Source organism: Oncorhynchus gorbuscha, linkage group LG14, assembly GCF_021184085.1.
Source record: "Oncorhynchus gorbuscha isolate QuinsamMale2020 ecotype Even-year linkage group LG14, OgorEven_v1.0, whole genome shotgun sequence".
Lineage (NCBI taxonomy): Eukaryota > Metazoa > Chordata > Actinopteri > Salmoniformes > Salmonidae > Oncorhynchus > Oncorhynchus gorbuscha.
The window spans coordinates 51,404,812-51,432,315 of record NC_060186.1 but is presented as its reverse complement, the minus strand read 5'-3'; the positions used below and the strand labels follow the sequence as shown (position 1 = coordinate 51,432,315).

The following is a 27,504-nucleotide window of genomic DNA, read 5'->3' as shown; positions in this document are numbered from 1 at the left end:
AATACGCCTTCTGACCACAACCCGATTTAAAATGTGTGCCATGACCTCAAGAGCGGTTCACACCAGAAATCCTAAGAGTATTGCTCAACTGAAACAGTTTTGAAAGAGGAATGGTCCAATAATTCCACCTGACCGTTGTGCAGGTCTGATCTGCAACTCCAGAAACCGTTTGGTTGAGGTTATTGCTGCTAAAGAAGGGTCAACCAGTTATTATATCCAAGGGTTAACATACTTTTCCCACCCTACACTATGAATGTTTACATGGTGTGTTCAATAAACGTATAATTGTTGTGTGTTATTAGTTTAAGCAGACTGTGTTTGTCTGTTGTTGTGATTGAGATGATGAGATCAATTTTTTTATGACCAATTTATGGAGAAGTCCAGGTAATTCCAAAGGGTTCACATAATTTTTCTTGCATATTTTGGAATATTTTTATTCTGTATATTTGTATTCTTTTCACTCTGTCATTTAGGTCATTATTGTTGTCACACTCTGACCATGATTTGCGTTGTTTGTTTCTATGTTTTGTTTGGTCAGGGTGTGATAGGGTGTGATAGGAGTGGGCATGTCTAGTTATGTCTAGTTTGTCTATTTCTATGTGTTTTGGCCTGATATGGTTCTCAATCAGTGGCAGGTGTTTGTCGTTGTCTCTGATTGGGAACCATATTTAGGTAGCCTGTGTTCTATTGTAGTTGGTGGGTTATTGTCTATGTGTAGTTGCCTGTGTCTGCACTCATTGTCATAGCGGTACGGTTTTGTTTAAGTGTTCTTTGTGTTTTTTCGTCATTCAATAAAATAATGGCTTCACACCCCACTGCGCTTTGGTCTACTCCATATGACAATTGTGGACTCACTAAAATGTTGTTGATCCATCCAGTTTTCTCCCATCACAGCCATTGAACTCTGTAGCTGTTTTAAAATCGCCAATGGCCTCATGGTGACATCCCTAAGCAGTTTCTTTCCTGTCCTGCAGCTCAGTTCAGAAGGATGACTGCATCTTTGATGTGTCTAGGTGATTTAATATAATTATTAACTTGAAAATGCTTAAAGATATACTCAATGCAGTGGAGGCTGCTGATGGGAGAACGGCTCATAATAATGGCTGGAACGGAGTAAATGGAATGGTATCAAACACATGGAAACCATCTGTTTGATACCATCCCACTGATTCCGCTCCAGCCATTTCACCAGCCCGTTCTCCCCAAATAAGGTGCCACAAACCTCCTGTGATTCAATGTCTGATTTGTTATTGTTACCCATCTACCAATCACAGCCCTTTATGAGGCTTTGAAAAGCTCCCTGGTCTTTGTAGTTGAATATGTGCTTAAAATCCAATACTTGACTAAGGGACCTTGCAGATGTTGTATGTATGGGGGACAGAGGGTTATTCATTTAAAAAATCATGTCAACCCCTATTATTTCACACAGAGTGAGTCCATGTAACTTATGTGATTTGTAAGCCAATTTTTACATCTGAACTAATTTAGGCTTGCATAAACAAAGGGGGGTGAATAAATACTTATGCAACAGCTACATTTTAGTTATTTATAATAATAATAATAATATATGCCATTTAGCAGACGCTTTTATCCAAAGCGACTTACAGTCATGTGTGCATACATTCTACGTATGGGTGGTCCCATTTAATTTATAAAAATGTGTATTTTGTGTAGATCAATGACAAAAAAATACAATTAAATCTATTTCAATTCCACTTTGTAACACCACAAAATATAAACAAAAGTTCAAGGGGGGTGTAGACTTTATATAGGCATGAACATGTACACAGACTCTCTATCTGTGCCACCACTCTCCCTCCTGAGGCCTGTCTGAGAGGCAAAGCAGCATCATGAAGGGTGCTGAGGGTTGTGGGAGAGGCCAGTGTGCCAGGCCTGAGTGAGAACCCTAGCTCAGACATCTCTAAAACAGGCTTTATAGTGTAGTAAAGGAAGAGAGGGAGTAGGCTCACCTGGTTTAAGAATCATGAAGGGTGCTGAGGGCTGTGGGAGAGGCCACATTACTTTATTACAGAGACACATTTTATCAATGATGTCATTATATCAACTGTCAGGATTTGGTTCCTCTGCTAAGTTCTTACCATTGAGAGTTTCACTGTGAGCTCATTCCAGCCTGCTCTATCATCTGTAGCATGAGCGTTTATGCAGAGTTGTCAGCACCACTTTAGGTGTTAAAACTAAGTGAGATGTCGACCAAGGACAGTAAAAACAGATTTGTGGCGGAACTTAGAAGAACTGAGAGAGGAGAGGGTAGCACTCCACACACACATACACTCACGATCACACTTGTTGTCGGGCGAACAAACAAGCCCAACACCCGAGCCAAGAGATTTATAACCATTCAACTCCAAAGACCTTGGAGAGGCCTGAAACACAATGTGTTTAATACCATTGACTTTATTTCAGTGTTCAAAATGGCCCTGACAGCAGCCTATATCAGAGCATGTGAGCCGAGGTTCCCGCTCATCGCTCATGGAGCCGCTCCCCACCGAAAATAAATTATTTAGGCTAAATTAGTTCAATTATTTCAAGGCTATAGCCTACAAAGAAATACAATGTGAAGCATTTGCGAGTGCGACCAAATAGGTTGGTAGGGACATAAAGCGCTCAGTATTGAAACAACATTTAGTTGTTTTAAATCATTGTAATCTATAAATTGTGCATATAGGCTGTGACTTACTTAGAATTAAACACAAATTAAAGGAAAAATGCCTAATTAGGCTCAGTCTACAGTGCCTTTGAATTCATTTTTAGAAGCATGAGTTTGGTCAGAGTCTGTGGCTTCAGGCACATGAGATGGTGCCTGGAGCGCAGGCCAGCAGTGGAGAATATTGCAGAGCCACTGGGGATTCTAAACACTCTTTCGTAAATATTTAGCGAACTCCGTGACAGTAGCTAAAGCAAGGGACTATAGCAGCGCACAAGTAGACTACAAATGCATGATGGGCCGGGCATGCCCGGAGCTCGTAAAGTAAACGCTACTGAAGTGAAATTGGAGTGGGCGAGAAGGCTGACTCTCGCTCCGTGCTCCAGTCAAATTGGGCACACTCCTCGCTCCACTCCAACTGCGTTCACATACTCTGGACTCTATATACAGAACCAGTGGATTTCAACCAGTGGTCTGTAGAACAATTGTGTTCCGCGGGTGCATTGCAGGTGTTATATTTTTTTAACAAATTATTTTCTTTAAAACATAATAACAGTTGGGAGTATTAATGGTGTTATAAGCAATTTTACATTACTTTTCACAATGCAAATTGTTAATGATTGTCACGACTTCCGCGGAAGTCGGCTCCTCTCCTTGTTCAGGCGGTGTTCGGCGGTAGACGTCACCGGCTGCTCCATTTTTCATTTATCCATTTTTGTCTTGTTCCCTGCACACCTTGTTTTCATTCCCCAATCACACTACTTGTATTTATTCCTCTGTTCCCCCTCATGTCTTTGTGTGTGATTGTTTCGTGTTACGTGTCATTTTTGAGGCACTATTTCTGGTGTGAGTTTATTCCGTGTTTTATATGTTTATTTGTTTGTACTTGTACTTGTTTGTACTTGATTATTGTGACTGTTTGCGCGTTTTTGCACTTTGGCATATTGGATAGAGGTTTCGACGCAGTGGCGCCCGTCTATTTGTTTCTCTTTGTCACGACTTCCGCCGAAGTTGGCTCCCCTGCCTGTTCGGGCGTACTCGGCGGTCGTCGTCACTGGCTTACTAGCCGGCACCGTTCCCTTTTTCTTTGTCTGTTTGTTTTGTCTTATTAGTTTCACCTGTGTCCTGTTGTATGTGCTTAATGGGCTTCCTTATTTAAAATACGTGTACTCGCCCTGGTTTTGTGCGGGATTGTATCTATGTTACGTGTGTGCGTTAGGTAGAGGTGTTTGTGTTTCTGGACCTGGCACCCTGTGTTTTGGGTGGTCCACATTATTGTCCGCGCCCTGTGTTTTGGGCTTGCTATTTTTGTGCCGCATTAAAGTGCAGCTTTTCCCAGTGGAACTCTCTGCGCCTGATTCCTTCCTCACCCACCTAGTCCCGCGTGACAGAATCCCGCACCTCAAACATGGAATCAGCAGGAGCAGCCGCACCTCCTCTCCCATCGATGGAGGAAAGGGTCCTCCATCATACCAGTATTCTCCACCGGATTGGATCGGCGATGGATCTGATGATGGAGAGGATGGATCGATGGGAGAGGAGTGGCCTTCCCACCTCATCTCCAGCACCCCCTCCACCAGCACCTCCGACCCCTGCTACCGCATCCGGCTCTTCAGCTGGCGCCAGGGGTGTCAGGGGTTCCTCCTACAGCTTGAACTATACCTGGCGACTGTTCATCCTACTCCCTCAGGAGAGGAGAGCATGAGCGTCCTCGTCTCCTGTCTGACGGGACAAGCCCTAGAGTGGGCAAACGCAGTGTGGAATGGCCCAGACTCAGCGAAGGATCACTACCCCACCCGCCGATTCCGAGCTGTATTTGATCACCCACCAGAGGGTCGTGCGGCGTGTGAACGGCTGTTCCACCTGCGTCAGGAGACGAGGAGCACGCAGGACTTTGCCCTGGAGTTCAGGACATTGGCCGCAGGAGCAGGGTGGAACGACAGGGCTCTGATAGACCATTTCCGATGTAGCCTCAGGGAGGACGTCCGCAAGGAGCTAGCGTGTCGGGACACCACCCTCACGCTGGATGAGCTTATCGACATGTCCATCCGCCAGCAGGCGTATGGAACAGGCCCTGTCGTTTCCACCTCCCAGCCCTCCTGCTCCAATCCCCATGGAGTTAGGGGGGGCTGCTTCGAGGGGGACCGGAGGAGGAGTTTCCTCCTGCACCAGTTGTGGTCGGCGAGGACACACGGCCGACCGGTGCTGGAGGAACTCGTCTGGGAGTCGGGAGGGCAGGCGGAGCACTACTCGGTCACCCCAGGTGAGTCAGCACCAGACTCACCCAGAGCTTCCTGCCGGTCATATGTATGTGTTAACCTCTTTTCCTGGGTTTTCTCCCTCTCTACAGCATAAGGCGCTAGTCGATTCAGCCGCAGATGGGAACTTTATGGATCGTGGGCTCGCGTTAAGGCTAGGGATTCCCCTTGTGTCGTTAGACCTACCTTTCCCCGTGCACTCCTTAGACAGCCGACCATTAGGGTCAGGAGTGGTCAGGGAGGCCACGGTTCCACTGGACATGGTAATGCAGGGGAGTCATAAGGAGCAGATTAGTCTGTTCCTTATCGATTCAACTGCGTTTCCAGTGGTGTTGGGAATTCCCTGGCTAGCTCAGCACAACCTGGTGATTTCTTGGCGACAGGGGGCCCTTAAAGGGTGGTCAGAGGAGTGTTCAGGCAGGTGTATAGACGTTGCCGTTGGTGCGACTACAGTGGAGAGTCCAGACCAGGTTTCCACCGTGCGCATTCCCTCTGAATATGCCGATTTGGCTATCGCCTTCAGTGAAAGGAAGGCGACCCAATTACCACCCCATCCTCGAGGGGACTGCGTGATAGACCTCTTGGAGAAGGCTGCACTTCCTAGGAGTCACGTGTACCCATTGTCCCAGGAGGATGCAGTAGCTATGGAGACATATGTTGCTGAATCGCTGGGACAGGGGTACATTCGGCCCTCCGCATCACCCGTCTCCTCAAGATTCTTTTTTGTGAAGAAGAAGGAGGGAGGTCTGCGTCCATGCATTGATTATCGAGGTCTAAATTCTATGACAGTGGGGTTTAATTACCCACTACCTCTCATCGCTACGGCAGTGGAATCATTTCACGAGGCACGCCTCTTCACAAAACTGGACCTGAGGAGTGCGTATAATCTGGTGCGTATCCGGGGAGGAGATGAGTGGAAAACCGCATTTAGTACTACATCTGGCCATTATGAGTACCGCGTCATGCCATATGGTTTGAAAAATGCTCCAGCCATCTTCCAATGCGGCGCACGTGTCTCTGGTGCATAAGGTACTTGGGCGACTGCTGAAGCATGAGCTGTATTGCAAGGCCGAGAAATGTGTGTTCTTCAAACAGGCCGTTTCCTTCCTGGGTTATCGTATTTCCAACTCCGAGGTAGTGATGGAGTGTGACCATGTGCTTAATGGGCTTCCTTATTTAAAATACGTGTACCCGCCCTTGTTTTGTGTGGGATTGTATTTATGTTATGTGTGCGTTAGGTAGAGGTGTTCGTGTTTCTGGACCTGGCACCCGGTCTTTTGGGTGGTCCACATTATGGTCCGCGCCCTGTGTTTTGGGCGTGTTATTCTTTGTGCCGCATTAAAGTGCACCTTTTCCCAGTGGAACTCTCTGCGCCTGATTCCTTCCTTCCTCACCCACCTAGTCCCGCGTGACACTCCTGCCTAAATAACTCTCTGCTCTCCTGCACCTGACTCCGCTCCCAGTACGCACACCATTGACAATAATATAGGCCTTTAATTTGTTACATTCACTGCTAAAATGGACAATTTGACCAAAAATATTCTGCGACTCCGCGAATAGTGGTCCTCGAGCTTTTGACGGTGATTTGGTGGTCCCGGAACGGAAAAGGTTGGTAACCACTGCTCTATACATCAGATCCGCCTGTGGCTCTGTAAGTGAAGAATTGGATGGCGGTTGAGGTGAAAGCATCTTAACATTGATTGTACATTATGTGATAGCGAGAAGCAGCTGATAGCTCTTGCTGAGTCGGCTGAGTCATTGGGAAAACCAATGAGTCAGAGCAGAGGCCAAAGAGTGGCCAACATACACACACACCCAAAGTGACGAAACCTCTGGAAGCTGCAATCTGTATTGACAGTGCTTCTCTTAATTTTGTTCAGATGTATTGACAGTGCTTCTCTTCATTTTGTTCAGACAGATGTCTAGAGCAGCCATTAACTCTGTGGAGCAGCCAACTAACATCGCTCTGACCCAAACAAAAAGAACAACACAACCAGTGGGAGGGAGAGAGCGCGAAGCTTGAAGAACAGAGAAAAAGAGAATTCAGAGAGATATGAGACAGCTAGACTCAGACACATTGCCTCCAGTAGTGTCTTCCAGTACGCATGGTAGGCCAGGTCCTGACCCCAGCCAGTCTGTTTTTCACTGATATGATTCACTTTACAGCACCTGGATGACTGAGCTGGCCACCTCGGCAGCCCACAGCCCGACAGGCAGCCCACTTCAGACTGCACCGACTCGGCATGTTAATGTGGCAGCCATTTACTGGGCCTTAAAAGAAAAGTCTGGCCTAGCCGCTCCACTCTTCTCCTCTCATCCAAGCCAACCAGAGCCAGCAGTCCTCCTCTTACTGCAGCTCATTCCTCACCCCACACCTTCCCTCTTATGGACCGCAGGTGGAGGGGTTCTAGAGTCAACTGCTATTAACTTGCCGCCCTCTGATGCGAAAGGCCAAGTCATATCGGCTCTCTGTCATCTTAATTGGAACACTTCTGCAGCCGCCAAGTCGTGGGCGCTGGTGAGTCGGCCTGTCAGCACTAAGGCAGGGCTCCTCTGATAAATGCAAAAGGAAAAGCAACCTATCCTTGGGTCCTAGGTCCTGCACTGCACAGCCAGCTACAGGCTGATGAAATCAGGTGCACCAGGAGTAGGCTAGATCTGACTATACTCCCTTTGACAATGATGAAGAAGAAAAGGGGGGATCCTCTAGCCTGGGAATCAGAAAATCTCGTTTTTATTTTATTTTTATGATGGACAGGGTAGTGGATTCCTTTATCTCTTGGCCCTCTTCAGTTCATGTTTTTGGCGTTAATAATGGCACACAGTCCCTTCGCAGGGGGTTGAGGCAGAGAAGTGAGGCAGCAGAGAGAGGCGCAGATTGGGCTGTGATAGCGGAGGGCCCTCCGGGGGTCCTTGGGGAAAGGCCCCTGACCCTAGCCCCTTCCACCAGGCTTACTAATGCATACAGCATCATCTCTCTTTAACCATGATAGAGCAGGAATTGTACACTCTGGCCTGTAGTTCTTCCACCAGTTAGAATATTGATTTATTTAGGTTATCTAGTTTCACAAGCTAATGCTCTCCCTACCTTTCTTGTAGGAGCAGGATGTATTACGGCTGTGTGTGCTGTTATAAGCTGTATGTTTGTGTGTATTTGAGTGTGTGTGCACACAAACATACAGCATATATAGGCACACACAGGCCAAAGTCTTGAAACCGGCAGAAAAGCGTGACACTAATACGTACGTGTGAGAGAGTGTGTCTGTGAGAGGAGGATGCTTGAGAAGCCAACCCGCAGGGTGTGATCTCTGACAATACCGTGGGGAGACAATGTGCAAGAGACAATAAACCAAATTAATGCATCACATGGGACAATGTGAGGCCGATAGAAAAACAATGAGCATTGTAGACCAAAGACCATTGCATGTGAGAGGATGGGGCATCATACACTGCTCAAAAAAATAAAGTGAACACTAAAATAACACATCCTAGATCTGAATGAATGAAATATTCTTATTAAATACTTTTTTCTTGACATAGTTTAATGTGCTGACAACAAAATCACACAAAAATGATCAATGGAAATCAAATTTATTAACCCATGGAGGTCTGGATTTGGAGTCACAGTCAAAATTAAAGTGGAAAACCACACTACAGGCTGATCCAACTTTGATGTAATGTCCTTAAAACAAGTCAAAATGAGGCTCAGTTGTGTGTGGCCTCCACATGCCTGTATAACTTCCCTACAACGCCCGGGCATGCTCCTGATGAGGTGGCAGATGGTCTCCTGAGGGATCTCCTCCCAGACCTGGACTAAAGCATCCGCCAACACCTGAACAGTCTGTGGTGCAACGTGGCGTTGGTGGATGGAGCGAGACATGATGTCCCAGATGTGCTCAATTGTATTTAGTTCTGGGAACGGGCGGGCCAGTCCATAGCATCAATGCCTTCCTCTTGCAGGAACTGCTGACACACTCCAGCCACATGAGGTCTAGCATTGTCTTGCATTAGGATGAAACCAGGGCCAACCGCACCAGCATATGGTCTGACAAGGGGTCTGAGGATCTCATCTCGGTACCTAATAGCAGTCAGGCTACCTCTGGCGAGCACATGGAGGGCTGTGCAGCCCCCCAAAGAAATGCCACCCCACACCATGACTGACCCACCGCCAAACCGGTCATGCTGGAGGATGTTGCAGGCAGCTGAACGTTCTCCACGGCGTCTCCAGACTGTCACGTCTGTCACATGTGCTCAGTGTAAATCTGCTTTCATCTGTGAAGAGGACAGGGCGCCAGTGGCGAATTTGCCAATCTTGGTGTTCTCTGGCGGTGTTGGGCTGTAAGCACAACCCCCACCTGTTGGATGTCGGGCCCTCATACCATCCTCACGGAGTCTGTTTCTGACCGTTTGAGCAGACACATGCACATTTGTGGCCTGCTGGAGGTCATTTTGCAGGGCTCTGGCAGTGCTCCTCCTGCTCCTCCTTGCACAAATGCGGCGGTAGCGGTCCTGCTGCTGGGTTGTTGCCCTCCTACGGCCTCCTCCACTCCTGATGTACTGGCCTGTCTCCTGGTAGTGCCTCCATCCTCTGGACACTATGCTGACAGACACAGCAAACCTTCTTGCCACAGCTCGCATTGATGTTCCATCCTGGATGAGCTGCACTACCTGAGCCACTTGTGTGGGTGGTAGACTCCGTCTCATGCTACCACTAGAGTGAAAGCACCGCCAGCATTCAAAAGTGACCAAAACATCAGCCAGGAAGTATAAGAACTGAGAAGTGGTCTGTGATCACCACCTGCAGAACCACTCCTTTATTGGGGGTGTCTTGCTAATTGCCTATAATGTCCACCTGTTGTCTATTCCATTTGCACAACAGCATGTGAAATGTATTGTCAATCAGTGTTGCTTCCTCAGTGGACAGTTTGATTGACTTGGAGTTACATTGTGTTGTTTAAGTGTTCCCTTTATTTTTTTGAGCAGTGTACTTCTCCCAAACCAGCAGGACACGAAATACAGAGTGAAATATGAACTAATGACCATGAAATTCCTCTGTCAACAAATTTATTTATTTACTTTACCAAATCAAATCAAATCTTATTTGTCACATGTGCCGAATACAACAGGTGTAGTAGACCTTACCGTGAAATGCTTACTTACAAGCCCTTAACCAACAATGCAGTTCAATAAATAGAGTTAAGAAAATATTTACTAAATAACTAAAATAAAAATGTTTTTATAAAAAATAACAATACAGGGGGCTACATACAGGGTACCGTACCGGTGCCTAGTCAATTTGCGGGGGTACAGGTTAGTCGAGGTAATTTGTAGGTAGGGGTAAAGTGACTATGCATAGATAATAAACAGTGAGTAGTAGCAGTGTAACATCAAGGGGGGTAAATAGTCCAGGTGGCCATTTGATTAATTGAAGCCGTTAAGGAGCCTTATGGACCTAGAATCGGCGTATACTATACCTCTTGCCGTACGGTAGCAGAGAGAGCAGTCTATGACTTGGGTGACTGGAGTCTATGACAATTTTTTGGGCTTTCCTCTGACACCGCCTAGTATATAGGTCCTGGATGGCAGGAAGCTTGGCCCCAGTGATGTACTGGGCCATACGCACTACCTTCTGTTGCGCCTTATGGTCAGATGCCGAGCGGTTGCCGCAGTAAAACCTTTTGAGGATCTGGAGACCCATGCCAAATCTTTTCAGTCTCCTGTGGGGGAAAAGGTGTTGTCACGACTGTTTTGGTTTGTTTGGACCATCATAGTTTGTTGCTGATGTGGACACCAAGGAACTTGAAACTTTCAACCTGCTCCACTACAGCCCCGTCGATGAGGAATAGGGGCGTGCTCGGGCCTCCTTTTCCTGTAGTCCACGTTCATCTCCTTAGGCAGGTAGCCTAGTGGTTAGAGCATTGGGCCAGTAACCAAAAGGTTGCTAGATTGAATCCCTGAGCTGACAAAGTACACATCTGTTGTTCTGCCCCTGAACAAGGCAGTTAACCCACTGTTCCTAGGCTGTCATTGTAAATAATAATTTGTTATATGTTAATTGACTTGCCAAGTTAAATAAAGGTTGAAAAAAACTTGAAAACTCTCAACCCACTCCACTACATTTACATTACATTTAAGTCATTTAGCAGACGCTCTTATCCAGAGCGACTTACAAATTGGTGCATTCACCTTATGACATCCAGTGGAACAGTCACTTTACAATAGTGCATCTAAATCTTAAGGGGGGTGAGAGGGATTACTTATCCTATCCTAGGTATTCCTTAAAGAGGTGGGGTTTCAGGTGTCTCCGGAAGGTGGTGATTGACTCCGCTGTCCTGGCGTCGTGAGGGAGTTTGTTCCACCATTGGGGGGCCAGAGCAGCGAACAGTTTTGACTGGGCTGAGCGGGAGCTGTACTTCCTCAGTGGTAGGGAGGCGAGCAGGCCAGAGGTGGATGAACGCAGTGCCCTTGTTTGGGTGTAGGGCCTGATCAGAGCCTGGAGGTACTGAGGTGCCGTTCCCCTCACAGCTCCGTAGGCAAGCACCATGGTCTTGTAGCGGATGCGAGCTTCAACTGGAAGCCAGTGGAGAGAACGGAGGAGCGGGGTGACGTGAGAGAACTTGGGAAGGTTGAACACCAGACGGGCTGCGGCGTTCTGGATGAGTTGAAGGGGTTTAATGGCACAGGCAGGGAGCCCATCAACAGACCAGTTGATGTGAATGGGGATGTATTCGGTCCTCCTTTTCCTGTAGTCCACAAACATCTTCTCTGTCTTGCTCACGTTGAGGGAGAGGTTGTGTTGGAGAGGCCATCATCCAACTTTAGTGTTGAGGAGTCCATCAGCCTGAACCAACAACGTTTTGCTTTGAAGTCTTTCGAGGTGGGGGCAGGAGATCATCAGATAGTATGACATCCAGGCTCCCAGTGTCCAATCTGGAGCGTGAAGTCACAAGCTGTGCTGGACGGCTACTGCCCCTAGAAAGCAGGAAAGTATTCACACACCTAGACTTTTCCCACATTTTGTTCTGGTACAAAGTGGGATTAAAATAGATTTAATTGTATTTTTTTTGTGCCAACAATCTACACAAAATACTCTAATGTTAAAGTGGAAGAAAAATTCTTACATTTGTAAAGAAAATTACAAAACTTAAAACACTAATATATCTTGATTACTAAAGTACAGTGGTTCCTCCTTTAAAAGTTGCGAGCTTGCACCGCGGGACTTAGGGATAACCAGCTTCACTGCTTCAGACCACCACAAGGGGGAGTTAGAGTACTCATTATGCATTTGGTCCCAAGGTTTTTATATGACCAATCATATCGAGTGGTTCTAATGACAAATTTTAACGCGAGCCACCCGTCCCTGGGTGAAGATGGCTGACAAAATGTACAATTGAGAGGAATATGTTAGTTAATGTAGAGACCAATATTTTTTTGTCATAAAGTTAATTGACAAAAATCGCTATTTAGCAAGTTATCTAACTAGCTAGTGTTGGCAGAATGAATTTGTCATTCCTGTTGTTTAATGTTTCGGGGATTCCTGAGAAAACCAGCAAACTAGGCTGCCGTCTTGTGAAACAGTGGATGTAAAGAATCTAGCTAGCTAAAGCATTTACTGCAAATTGAATATACAATTGTGTAAGCTTGCCTTGCAATGCAGCTGAAGTAACATAGCTAACTATTTACTTGCTTATTGTGTAGTGGAGGATAAAAATAACTGTATGCCTATGGATGTTTTGTTGAGACATTATTTTTCAGTCATATCAAATTTATTTGAATGATGCAGTGTCTGCATGTACTGTATGTATTACAATTATACACTTCAACAGTGTTTACTGCTCCTGGGTCATCAATGATTACACATTGTAACTATGCAAAAAACTAGAAACATGATTGATTAATAATTCATATATACAGAAAAAAAACTATGCATATCTAACTCCCTTTATCTGCATTAATCTGAGGACACAGGATAGTATTTCAATAAGATACTTCATTTCAACCAGTGGAGAATGTGAAACGCTTTATTGAAATAAGTTAATTATCCAGGTGTTATAAATACCTAATAAATGCATTAAAATTATGATAATTGTAATATTATAAATACAAGTTCAATCTGTACTTCAATGCACATATGGTGTGCATTATAAAACGAGGAAGAAAGACGAGGTGGGGAGAGAGGGGTAGAAGACAGAAAGGGAAAGAGGTAAGAACAGCGGCAGACAGCATATGATTAATGAATTACAGTGCTACCCTAATATTCTCTCAGTTCATCACAATTGCAGTGTCTCCTAACCAGCCTTGGGCCCCCAGTTGGCCCGAAGGTTATCTTAAGAGTGGGTGAGGTGGCGATGATGGGACTGGCTTCCTCTCTCACATCAAAACATACCTGCAGACGAGTGCAAATTGGGGAGAGGGGCTAATAGCTGAACAATAGACTATTCAACCTTTACTAAAGAATATCTAATGGCCGAGCTAGATGTGAAAAACCCTCGTCCTATCACAGACCAAATTTGCCCTAACGACCAAGGGGTAGCTTGCTACTCAATGTAATAAAGTAATGACTTTTCAAATAAGTTACCTTACACGTTATGATGGCTGACAATTTGTTAGCTACGCTGTCCTTACGAACCACATAGCATATCATTACAGCAGTATGTACCGGTATGTTAACTAGCTAGCTAGCTAGCTACGTAACGTTAGTAGTTATACATCAAACTTGCCAGTATATTAACTACAAGCTATCTAACTACCCAACGTTTATTGAGTTGATTATTCTCGGTCATTCTTAGCTTAGCTAAATGGTATAGTCGTTGTGCTTTCTCAATGGACATTCGTGTGCTTTCGTGAATTTGCTCTGGCTATCTATAGACTGGACAATAGAATGAGTCAAAATTCACCCAAGGCTAAAAAACGGCTTAAGACCGTTGGCTAAACTGGAACACTAGCGCCCATAGCAAATAAATGGAATCGAACTTTCTCAGAGCCTGTTTTGACTGGAGTCATGCTTAGAATTCCATAAAAAATGTATCCCTTTTTATTTTACCACTACAATCTGGTCGTCAGACGAAACTGGAAAAAAACTACTTGTGTAGAAAGTAAACATCCGCACATCGATGGTGTTCTTGTCTGCCTAATGAAAAAGTAGGGGAAAAATTTTAACTTAGGACTATTTCTGGTCTAGCGATCGATGACAAACGAGCTCGTTGCCCAGACTTACATAATTACAAAGAGGAGAATACTACTGATTAAAATGGTGCCCGTGTAACAGTTTTGCTTCCGTCCCTCTCCTCGCCCCTACCTGGCCTCGAACCAGAGACCCTCTGCACACATAGACAACAGCCACCCTCGAAGCATTGTTACCCATCACACCACAAAAGCCGCACCCTCGCAAAGCAAGGGGAACAACTACTTCAAGGTCTCAGAGCGAGTGACGTCACCAATTGAAACGCTGTTAGCACGCACCCCGCTAACTAGCTAGCCATTTCACACCAGTTAAACCCGACTTGAAAAAAACTAAATATACACAATGAGATATTTGGTGAAATAGCCCGGTATTCCTCTCCATAGGAAAGCAATTGGGGGAGCTCAGCATTCCAAGGGCAAAAAGTATTTTGGGGCTAGCGTTTGATGACAACCGAGCTAGCTGCCCAGGCTTACATAATTAGAAAGAGGAGATTCTCATGATTAAAATGGCGTTCGACTTGGAAAAAAATTAAATACAGTGGGGCAAAAAAGTATTTAGTCAGCCACCAATTGTGCAAGTTCTCCCACTTAAAAAATAGATTTTCATCATAGGTACACTTCAACTATGACAGATAAAATTAGGGAAAAAAATCCAGACAATCACATTGTACGATTTTTAATGAATTTATTTGCAAATTATGGTGGAAAATGTGGATATAATTAAATAGTGATCCATCGACCATGATCTTTTGTTAGTTATGACCTCTTTCGCCATGATCCATAGCGATTTTGTTGCCATTCAGCCCCATTGAGCAACATGGCGTGTTTCAAATTCAAATACTTCCAGCTTTATGCGCCATCGGGAGTTTTTCATAGGAATGCGTGGATGACGTCAGCACTGTCACCATCTACTGGTTTTAATATCTATGATGACATCTTATCCTTGTCATACTGCATGACATCTCTGAACAGGGCCATGGCAACATCATGCATGGATGGGCAGTCAGTGAGCAGCACACACACAGATTATCAGCGGTGAGTCTTAACTCGCTGTGAGCCCGAGCTGGTCGGGTGGAAATGTAAGGTTTAATAACGCACGGGGAAGCACGCGTTTTGAGACGCAGCCACCAGTCAGTCATGTTAAGACCTGTGCTGTCATTAGTCGTTGCTTTCCCTGTGAAACACCCACCTGACACCTCCAACCTGCCCTCTCTAATCTCCACCTGTCTAGGTTCCCCCATGTGTTTGTTCTGGGGTGTTTCCTCACATTCCTGTAGAAATTCAGTACAGTACGGTCCCCTAACAACATACAGCCAGCCAGCTTAAATAGCCTTGTCAAATGCTTGGGGATATTTCATTAGAAATGCATAGGTTACTTTTACACACATTGGCCAGAATGGTATTGTTTCCTCGGCTTCACTCCTGCCTGTCTCTAGAATACACTTAAGGTGGAACAATTGGAGCTAGAAGCACCTTCAGAGACACTTTCCAGAACTTTCCAGGCTAAACCCTGCATTATTGTCACCACAGAGGTGTGTTCTGGCAGACGACAGATGAGCCTGTACAGTATGGCAGTGACCATTTACCACAGATTGCATCACACAGTCAGTGGTGTATCAGAGAGAACTTTAATCATATTTCCTATGATAAGGGTGTGCCATGGGGTGCGAGAGTATCTTAATGAAATCTGACGTGGGATTGTGACAATCAGCCAAGAGCATCCTGCCAAGGTTAATAACAACTCCTGCCTTTTTCAACAGCAGGGTTCAATCTTGACAGTTTGTTCATTTGATTTCGCCCTCTCTCTGAATCCTTCTGGGAGGATAATTTAAATAATTTTCAATATCCCCAGTGCCTCCAGGTAAAGTCATGGACAATTTGTGTTCTCAAAGAACAAGCATTTTTCCTCACCACAAGATAAAATAATTCCCTGTCTTGACTAGTTCTAGCCTAGATATTCTCTCCATAAATTACACATTTTCTAACAAAGAATGAGTTTTCAGACTTCCTGTCTTGCAAGCCCTCTGCAGCACAACTTTGTTTGAATTCTTGCAGTACGTTTGCTAACCACATACATGTACTGTAGCGTTAACGTTGGCAGAGTAAGCGTTTTCTGTTAAGCCTGTAGTGCCATTTCAGTCCCTATCCGAGGTCCACCAGATAAGGCTGAAGCGGTTTTCTAAAATAACATATTGTTAAGGTTCCTCCCAGTCCCACTACCTATTGGAACTAAGCCCTGGAGCCCAGGGCCGTAGCCATCTGCTCTGCAGCATGGCCCAGCCTGCCACCTGATAAATCAGAGAAATCAAATAACTTCTAACCCCTGGATTATGGCACAACACATGCAAACGTTGCAGTGCACTATATTCCCCTCTCTGGCAAGGGTATTAACACATCACAGCAGTCTGAGCACATCCTCTGAATGATCTCTCTATAGAGAGAGATTCACTGGGGAGAGGGGATGGACGGGACCACCTGGCACGGCAGGGAGAAACACATTCCTTCAAGTGCTGTCATCACTTTACACAGAGCAGCCCGCTCCATTGCAGAGGTAAACACGGTGCTGGGAGCGAGCTGGAGCTAAATCAGAGGTGGAATGAAACCAAAGTGAAACATGCGCCAGTGGCCAGGTTAACTGGGCAGTGCTTAGGTAAGGGGGGGGGGGGGGGGTGGCTACCATTCTGGCTTCAACTGGCTCTTGGCTCCAGATCATTCTGTAAAGGCAGCCTTGTTGAACTTATGTGGGAATCTGAATCGTCAAGATACACTAGACACTACCAAAAGTATGTAGACGCCTACTCGTCGACCATCACATCCCACACTAATTTCAAGGGGTGTCCACATACTCTTGGCCATGTAGTGTACCACATACTTATTAGTAACATAGTATATTACATGATCTACATCAATGAGGAAACAGAGTTTAACTGTACTGTGTTGGCCTAACCTATATTGTTGTAGTTTGACTATTCAGGTGGAAAGATTTGAGAGCCTACAGCTAGATCCAACTCGGTTGATCAGCTCAGTACTTATATTAACCTATAAAATGAGACTGCTTTGCACATAGTACCCTGTTTCCACTTGGAACAATGTTATGGGTACATAGTAATCAAATATAGGTCTCCATAATATTCCGTTTTCAGGTGCTTTTGTCTATAAAGGCATTACCGGACTCATTAGCTAAGCTAAGGACAAAGGATTGGTCAAGGCCAGTTACTTCAGAGAAATATGCATCTTTATACCTTCATGACATTGTCTTGAATTATAATGAACTGGTTGCTATGGGAGCAATAGCCTACTTACAGTCCTGACAGCCATCCTCTATCAAAATGAAACAGACAGTAAAATACAGTCATACAAGAAAATAAATAATTTTACAGAATCGATTTTATTCAAGCGATCTGACACAATATCTGATGTAAACTGACCAATGAAGTGAGTCTTTATAATATTGTACAGAAATATAAACCACATTAATATTAGGTTGCTTTTCAAATAGATAAATACAGTCGGCTAAAATAGGTCTCCTCAGTTTGAAACTTCCTTGCATCCAAATGTTATTTGCTCCATCACTTAAGAGTAGTCAGGTGAGAGATAGAAACAAACATGTACTACTGTGCTGTAAGGCTGAGAAAAATGAATGTCTTGCATCTCGATGAGCTGCAAAATACTGTAGTGTCGACCTACTCTGAATGACACTGCAAACACTATGAATCAGGACCTTACTGCAAGGAATAGGAGACAATGTTTTCACCAGACTAGAGCATCAGCGACAGACAATGGAGCTGCCTTCTGTAGGACAGGTTAAATGTAACCCTTTTCAGACCATGTCCACTACTTCAATGTTCCGACTGAGTTATGACCTGGACAAGAGGACACTTACCACTTAGTCTTCAATCAGATGAAGTCTGTGTCTGTTTGACAGGGTGGAACAAGAAATGACGTTTCTTAACAGATATTGCACAGAGGGGCTGCTGGGGTCTCCGAAACACAACAACATGGCCACACCCTGTTTGGGTTAGTTGGAGGTAGGATGCAACAGTTGTATTGCTCCTTCTTGTATGACCATGCCTTTGAATTGGTTGTCATATTGAAAACCGCAAGGTTAGAGTATGCAAATACTAGCCTGGTGGCCCAGTCTGCCTTGTGCTTTAGCTAACTAACTCACATATAATGTAGTGAAATGTGAAACCCTGCAACAAGGAAAGGCTGTGCCCACTTTAAAGGGTTAATAGCCCATATGAGGTCAGGTTATAAACTCAGCAAAAAAAGAAATGTCCCTTTTTCAGGACCCTGTCTTTCAAAGATACTTCATAGATCTTCATTGTAAAGGGTTTAAACACTGTTTCCCATGCTTGTTCAATGAACGATAAACAGCATACTGCTCGTATGGCTGGTGGCATTGGTGGCCATACTGAGCACATCTGGGACCTGTTGGATCAGAGGGTGAGGGCTAGGGCAATTCCCCCCAGAAATGTCGGGGAACTTGCAGGTGCCTTGGTGGAAGAGTGTGGTAACATCTCACAGCAAGAACTGGCAAATCTGGTGCAGTCCATGAGGAGGAGATGCACTGCGGTACTTAATGCAGCTGGTGGCCACACCAGATACTGACTGTTACTTTTGATTTTGACCCCCCCTTTGTTCAGGGACACATCATTCCATTTCTGTTAGTCACATGTCTGTGGAACTTGTTCAGTTTATGTCTAAGTTGTTGAATCTTGTTATGTTCCTACAAATATTTACACATGTTAAGTTTGCTGAAAATAAACGCAGTCGACAGTGAGAGAAGGTATCTTTTTTTGTTGAGTTTAGATGGGTTGGTTGTTTAGCAACAAAACCGACATGTGAGTAGCTAGGGTTGGCTTAGACTGTTCACAACATGTAAACTATATTTAGTCTCCAAATGTTTAATGAAAAAATAAATACATTTGCACAGTGAGCATTTGTTGTCTCTCAAATACATTGATACAGTTGTTGGTTAGCTAGCTAGGGGAATTTTAGATACAACGAGCTGAAACGAGCCACCTACGATTCCCCACAAGGCAGCTTCTGTGAATTGTTGCTAACTATCTGACGTTCAGAATTATAACAATGCATACCTCCTTCTGGAAACATTGCGCGTGCATCATTTTTGTGACTTTTTAAACCAACTCGTCTATAGGCTAATATGGAACCACTATCTCTTATCTTTACTTCAATGGATCTTGCTCCTAGTGTGGATGGGCAACCTGGTCTCAGAACATTTTGTATAATTCTATAAGTAAATTCTCGACACTACATTTAGTATGATATGTTACGTTTCGTATGGTATGTATTAATTGCGGATGTACATCACCCATTTCGTATGATATATTACGAATTACAATTCATATTACAGTACCAGTCAAAAGTTTGGACACACCTACTCATTTAAGGGTTTTTCTTTATTTTTTCTATTTTCTACATTGTAGAATAATAGCGAATAGATCAAAACTATGAAATAACACATGGAATCTTGTAGTAAACAAAAAGTATTAAACAACTAAAAATATATTTTATATTTGAGATTCTTCAAAGCAGCCACCCTTTGCCTTGATGACAGCTTTGCACATTCTTGGCATTCTCTCAACCAGCTTCATGAGATAGTCACCTGGAATGCATTTCAATTAACAGGTGTGCCTTGTTAAAAATTAATTTGTGGAATTTCTTTCCTTCTAGCTGGCTAACGTTAACTAGGCTAGGGTTTAGGGTTAGGGTTAAGTGTAGGAGTTAGGTTAAAGGGTTAAGGTTAGGGTTAGGGGAAGGGTTAGCTGAAAGGGTTAAGGTTAGGGTTAGAGGATGGGTATGCTAAAAGGGTTATGTAACCATACCAATCGTAACATATACTAATTTGAGTGTCCGGGATTACATTTTACTATGTTATGTGTAGTCAATGAGACCAGGCTGGGATGGAATACCCTGCTTCCTAAATTACCTTGTAGAAAACATAGGTTATATTAAAATTGGTAACAATTAAATGTTCTTAATTTGAAAATGGCCCTCACACTATCAATTTATTCCAGCTGGTGGTATAAACAGCTGTCAGAACCGAGGGTTAAAATGTATTATTATTTAGCACTAGTGCAAGATTACGTGAGTACTACTGTAATAACGTTCCATGTTCAATGTTCTTATTGAATACATATGACCAAACTAGGCATATCATTATGTAAGAACTGAATAATTCCTAGCTATATATAAAATAATTGTGACATTTTGCGTTTTATATAATCAAAGATTCGCTGATGCCGATGAGAGGACTGGGATACCTCCTCAGCACCCGAGCCTTGACAAGTGTAGCGGCATCACAGCACCTGATTAAAGACCGGTCCATTAGTACTCGAGTATCTATAACAGTAACAAACCTTACCTTTGTCAGCTGTGCTATTTTCTTGCTCATTTTGAGGTGCAGATCTTGGGTATATTCCATGGTGATGCCCGACTGGTAAGACATTGTAGATGATGAGCCAGAATTATATTTCCCTGCTCCGGACGATGGATTGCCAGCTGCAGGGCTGTAGTATTGCTGCCAACCCGCTCCAGTCGCCATCTTCACGATCCTTCAAATGTTGTTACTAGAAGAATGTGATGTATCAATGAAAATAGCACAAAGGTCAAAGCAGGTTCCCCCGCAACAGGATCTTTCTCCTCAAATCCGTAAAATAAAAATACATCAAGACATACTGCTTGATAATATCAATGTCTGTCATTTTCTGCAGGTCAAAACAAATGAAATACAGTTGCTGTTAGCATAACGTTTTAATAACACATGAAAATCTAGTACAGCAAAACGCAATTAACACTGCCTACCGTCTTCATCAAAGAAATGTTGCCGTGTGTTTCATGAAGGGGTCCTCAGCATTAGCTAGCCAACGTCGGCTAACGTCAAGTGTGGCAGTAGCGTTCCTTTGACCACTCAAATTCTTGAAATTCTTCGCTTTGTATTTGACAAGCAAGGAGTCACCATGGCACGGGTATTTGCTCAAATGAAAATCTTGTTGAATTGATGTTACTCACGTTGAACCCGGTATTTTGCACCGGAGAAAGCCGGTCCGTAAAGGGGTTTCTTCAATGCATAGCTAGCTTGTATCAGCTCTTGTGTGTGTGTGTGTGTGTGTTGTGTGTTGCTCTCTGACAGACAGAGTGGTTGCTGTATTGCTGAAGACTCTGTTACCAAGGATGACTTCAACAGTTTACGTTACTGTCAATGACGTCAGTTCCGTTCGTGTTCACTCTCTCCCATCGCTTTCAATGATGCGCTGATTTTGGGGGGGTATAGCTGCGATGGGATCAGAGTCAGGTGACACGTGCACTACATTTCAATAGTGTTAATCAAAACATTCAACAAATATTGTTGAATGTTTGTTTGCATGTGTGTGTGTGTGTGTGTGTGTGTGTGTGTGTGTGTGTGTGTGTGTGTGTGTGTGTGTGTGTGTGTGTGTGTGTGTGTGTGTGTGTGTGTGTGTGTGTGTGTGTGTGTGTGTGTGTGTGTGTGTGTGTGTGTGTGTGTGTGTGTGTGTGTGTGTGTGTGTGTGTGTGTGTGTGTGTAGCCCGTTTGTGCATGTTGCAAGAACACATTCATGGGATGTGTGTGTGTGAGGAGGACAAAGCTGGTCATCAAACCTGCTTGCTGTCTGCATGCCTGGAGCACCTTTTGGAACATTTCTACTGCGCTGGTCTTAAATCCCTCCACATAGGAAGAGAATCCTGAAGCAGATTGAAGATCCCACTCAAACCACAGTTCAGTTCATAGTCCTTCCTCTAATTCTGATTCTTCTGTCTGATTTCTTATACTCTTATATACTCTATATTTCTCTTATGCTTGCGGCCAAGACAGAGCAAACACACGTTAGCCTTACCTAAAGCAGGGTTTCCCTAACTCTGTTCTGGGGCCCGACCTTAGAGCATGTTTAGTTTTTTGCTCTGGCGCTACACAGCTGATTCAAATATCTGACACATCATCAAGATTGGATTATATACTGTACAGTGAGTGACGACCCGTCATTCAGGGCAGGTGGGGCAGGTGTCTGTTTTGCATGTTATTTTGGTATTAATACATGTCACATTTTGGTTTGCAAACAATGTTTTAAAAAAAATACAAACTTGGTCTCTTTTTTTGCTTTATTGAGTAAGGCAGCTCCAAAATGCAGGTGTTTCAGCCTGGCTCATTGCTTTCTATGGTGCTGGGGCAGCCAGAGGAAAATACGGAGTGCAGGAGTTGGTAATGTTCTCTAGTTGCGTCGTGATTGGCTCATCATTCTGTCACTCGTGGGGACACTACATTACCGCCAAATCTAAGGGTAGAGTTTGAAAAATTCAAACCCCTTGAAGCTGCTGTTGAGTTACATTAGAAGTGTCCATCCAAGAAGGCTCAAGGTCATTGGCCACAGGTAAAATAGTTATATCTACATTAGCTTTTACTGGACTGATCCTGTCAACAAGTAGTCATCATCATGAATCAAGTCGACAATCTACTGTGAAATCATTTTCAATTCTTGTCATATGAAGAGAAATGATAGATAAAACGTATCGGTGCTCATCGGCCATTGGAGATAAACATTACACAACAAGTTGGAAGTTGCAAATTCAACAATGAGTGGTTTAGAAGGAATCAGTGGCTAACTGCAAGCGTTGCAAAGCAATTTTTTGCCTGTTATTCAGTGGAGTGGGTGTGTGGTCCAAGTCTGGGTTTAAGGGTCTCTTTTCCAAGCCTAAAAGGATAAACATTCAGCATTGGCCATGCTGTCAATCCAGCACCACTTCTTCCGCACTCAAAACAACTGGAAACTCAGAACTGGGAAATCTGACTTCAGTGAGTTCAAGACAACTGGGAACTTGGGAAAAAAACAAGCTCCGACTGGGAAAATAAGTTTTGAATCTTGTTATGTTCCTACAAATATTTACACATGTTAAGTTTGCTGACAATAAACGCAGTTGACAGTGAGCGAACATATATTTTTTTTGCTGAGTTTAGATGGGTTGGTTGTTTAGCAATAAAACCGACGTGTGCGTAACTATGTTGAAAAACAGACAGGGTTGGCTTAGACTTAGACCGTCATCCAACTCAGAATTGTAAGTCTGGAACTCTGGCCTCTTTCTTGAGCTCCGACCTGAAGATCACTGACGTCATCATGATGAAACCTTGTTTTTTTCTGAGTTCCCAGTTGTCTTGAAAGCACCATAAATCCAGAAAATGTCAGACTTTGGTGACAAAGTTTGATGACAAAGTTTGCCTGAAAAGGACCACCACCCCACCTTCCTGTTCAAGTGAGCACAGCACAACACTGTGAGTCCATAAATGTATTGTATGCTGCTGCATAAATGATGTAACATGCCAGGGAGATATGTATACTGTAGCTAAGAAAGTGTATGTTGTGTAGTAAGCTGTTAGTAGCCCATGTGCCTCACCCTAATCATTTGATCTCTTTTCCCCTCTTAATTTCACTTACTGTTCTGACTTGGTGGTGCACATGTAGCCTATAGCCTGTTTTAGAGAAATGTAATCATCAAATATTGTAAGAGCTTTCATTTTCTGATTATATGCCCCCTTTTTTCTCCTACGGCCCCTTTATTTGTCCTACAGTTCTCACTTGGTGTACAGGGAGAATACTGTAAGAATGTTCTGAATTCTGTCGCTGAACATTTCAAAAGTGCTGAACAAGTAGTTATATTGACTATGTCCGTCCTAACTTGCTCATTGTCTAAATCGAAATGATGGATTATGCTATAGTTTGTACATCTCAATTGTCAGTAGAGACCACATTTGTTTAATTAAGCAAGTCTCCCATATCAGCTGTGTTTTTTTTAAGGCAGTAAATGAAGCTGAATGAACTGTTTCACTCCCAGAGAAGGCTCCGCTGATAGCCAGGTGTATTAGTGGTAAAGTGTTTTGGTACGGCTGTTGAGACTGCTGTTGGGACAGCTTTATGTAGGGCCTAACAGTTTGTGGGCACCGTTTGTCACCATTATAATGCAATTCATGTGTTGTTTAGTGTTGTGTTGTGGCTTTTCTGCCATAAATCAAGTGTCCTTTAAAACTCTCACTTAACTGCTTTGCTACAACATCATCGCCGTGTATATTCCATGAAGGTTAACAACACATACCTGGGACATTTGAGACACATGGGTAGGTTTCTTCAAATCAATACAGCCTAAACGCTCATACAAAATTCTGCCTGACTTTTTACCCACTGTCTCTGTGAATCCTGTCTGTGAAGGGAAACAAATAAAAGGACTGTGAGAGACATAATGGCGGAATCGGGTAGATTGTCAATAAGAGGCATAGAGATATGGAAAAACATCAATACTCTAGTTAGATGTCACGTCCTGACCTTAGTTCCTTTTTTATGTCTCTATTTTGGTTTGGTCAGGGCGTGAGTTGGGGTGGGCATTCTATGTGTTTTTTTCTATGTTTTCTATTTCTATGTGTTTGGCCTGGTATGGTTCCCAATCAGAGGCAGCTGCCAGCTGTCCTTTTCCCACCTGTGTGTTGTGGGTAATTCTTTTTCCGAGTGTGTTTGTGTGCACCTCGGTTGCGGCACGTTCTTTGCTGTTAACCTGTTTGTTTTTTGGTTGTTTCACTTTCATTAAAAGATGTGGAACTACATGCACGCTGAGCCTTGGTTGATTTATGTCAGGGAGTTTGAGGATAGCGAGCATGACAGTAGAGCATGAAACAGTCCTTAAGTTACAAGATTTTACGGTCTCCTAACCAATTGTGCTATTATGTGGGGGTTTTTCGCGATAGTTGTAAATTATTTTGTTCATAACGTTTCTGCAACCGTATCTTACGGCAGAAAAGAGCTTCTGGATATCAGGACAGCGATCACTCACCTCGGATTAGACAAAGATTTCTTCAACAACAACAACAGCAGCAAGCAGGAATCACACGATATTCTCCAAACAACCCACAGGGCAGACATCCCAATCATTCGCAAAAGGAAGCGACGGAGAGGACGAAGAGCCGGATGCCTCGTCCGGACCTGCAGAAGGCAACTAGGAAAGCTGCCGTTACCGTCAATATTACTCGCCAAAGTGCAATCATTGGACAATAAACTAGACGAGGTAAGATCACGAATATCCCACCAACGGGACATCAAAAACTGTAATATCCTATGTTTCACGGAATCATGGCTGAATGACGACATGGATATTCAGCTAGAAGGATACACTCTGCACCGGCAGGATAGAACAGCACACTCCGGTAAGACTAGGGGGGGGGGGGGTCTGTGCATATTTGTAAACAACAGCTGGTGCACAAAATCTAATGAAGTGTCTAGATTTTGCTCGCCTGAAGTTGAGTATATTGTGATAAACTGCAGGCCACACTACTTGCCTAGAGAGTTCTCAGCTATACTTTTCATGGCTGTTTATTTACCACCACAGACAGATGCTGGCACTAAGACCACACTCAGTCAGCTGTATAAGGAAATAAGCAAACAGGAAACCACTCACCCAGAGGCGGCGCTCTTAGTGGCCGGAGACTTTAATGTAGGGAAACTTAAATGAGTTCTACAATTCTCTATCAACATGTTAAATGTGCAACCAGAGGGGAAAAAAAATCTAGATCCCCTGTACTCCACACACAGAGATGCGTACAAAGCTCTCCCTCGCCCTCCATTTGGTAAATCCGACCACAACTCTATCCTCCTGATTCCAAGCAAAAATTAAAGCAGGAAGCACCAGTGACTCGGTCTATAAAAAAATGGTCAGATGAAGCAGATGCTAAACTACAGGACTGCTTTGGTATCACAGACTGGAACAAGTTGCGGGATTCTTCCGATGACATTGAGGAATACACCACATCAGTCACTGGCTTTATCAATAAGTGCATTGAGGACCTCGTCCCCACAGTGACTGTACGTACATACCCCAACCAGAAGCCATGGATTATAGGCAAAATTCGCACTGAGCTAAAGGGTAGAGCTGCCGCTTTCAAGGTGCGGGACTCTAACCTGGAAGCTTACAAGAAATCCCGCTATGCCCTGCGACGAACCATAAAACAGGTAAAGCGTCAATACAGGGCTAAGATTGAATTATACTACACCGGCTCCGACGCTCGTCGGATGTGGCTGGGCTTGCAAACTATTACAGACTACAAAGGGAAGCACAGCATCGAGCTACCCAGTGACACGAGCCTACCAGACGAGCTAAATCACTTCTATGCTCGCTTCGAGGCAAGCAACACTGAGGCATGTATGAGAGCATCAGCTGTTCCGGAGGACTGTGTGTTCACGCTCTCCGTAGCTGACGTGAGTAAGGCCTTTAAACAGGTCAACATACACAAGGCTGCGGGGCCAGACAGATTACCAGGATGTGTGCTCCGGGCATGTGCTGACCAATTGGCAGGTGTCTTCACTGACATTTTCAAAATGTCTCTGATTGAGTCTGTAATACCAACATGCTTCAAGCAGACCACCATAGTCCCTGTGCCGAAGAACACAAAGGCAACCTGCCTAAATGACTACAGACCCGTAGCACTCACATCCGTAGCCATGAAGTGCTTTGAAAGGCTGGTAATGGCTCACATCAACACCATTATCCCAGAAACCCTAGACCCACTCCAATTTGCATACCGCCTAAACAGATCCACAGATTTGATTTGATTTGTGTCTCTTTTAGTCCCCATTTGGACTGATCCCCCAAGAGTCCTTAAACATTGAAATACAATTTATAATACGAACACATTTTCACATATAACACACTATCACAAACATACATAATATACTAGCATAATGACCCAATAAATACTCAATCTAAAAAATATTGACTCTTCATCTACTATAGTCCCACAATATTTCTATGTATTATATTTAAATTGTTTTAAAATCATGTTTACATTTATATATTGAAAGGTTTCTAGTTTGCTCAGTTAATTTATTCAATTTCTTTATTGCTCTAAATCGAAATGTTATTTTGCCTATTTCTCTTTTCTGTCTGGATAACGCATAGATGGTGGACAATCTATTCCTAGTATTTACGGAATGTCTGTCTCTTACCAACTGAATGCCGTTGTGAGTAGAACATGGCCGTTTTAAATTATGTATATTATGAAATAAAATAAGCATGTTTCTTGTCGATTGATGACCAACCTGTCATGTTTTGTCTTAAATTGTCTTGTCATTTTGCTTTTCCCTCTGTTCATTTTCCCCCTGCTGGTCTTTTTAGGTTCGTTCCCCTTTTTCTCTCTCCCTTCCTCTCTCTCTTCTCTCTATCGTTCCGTTCCTGCTCCCAGCTGTTCCTATTCCCCTAATCAATCATTTAGTCTTCCCACACCTGTTCCCGATCCTTTTCCCTGATTAGAGTCCCTATTTCTCTCCTTGTTTTCCGTTCCTGCCCTGTCGGATCCTTGTCTATTGTTCACCGTGCTGTGTCTATGTA

The 27,504-nt window shown here is 43.9% G+C and overlaps 1 protein-coding gene across 5 annotated transcripts in view; it reads right to left on the bottom strand.

The window, feature by feature from the left end:
- LOC123995066 (protein FAM184A-like) overlaps positions 1-21,301 on the bottom strand; it is a 137,829-nt gene extending 116,528 nt beyond the window's left edge. For 3 of the 5 annotated variants that reach the window (XM_046298357.1, XM_046298361.1, XM_046298360.1), the window contains exons 1-2: positions 20,935-21,300; positions 20,495-20,699 (exon numbers count right to left, since the gene is read on the bottom strand). In XM_046298357.1, the coding sequence (XP_046154313.1) occupies positions 20,495-20,674 (180 nt within the window). In that variant the 5' untranslated portion in view covers positions 20,675-20,699; positions 20,935-21,300. Of the gene's footprint in view, positions 1-20,494; positions 20,700-20,934 lie in introns of all 5 variants that reach the window. The other 2 variants (XM_046298358.1, XM_046298362.1) reach the window with 2 other exon arrangements.
- Between the last annotated feature and the right edge of the window lie 6,203 nt (positions 21,302-27,504).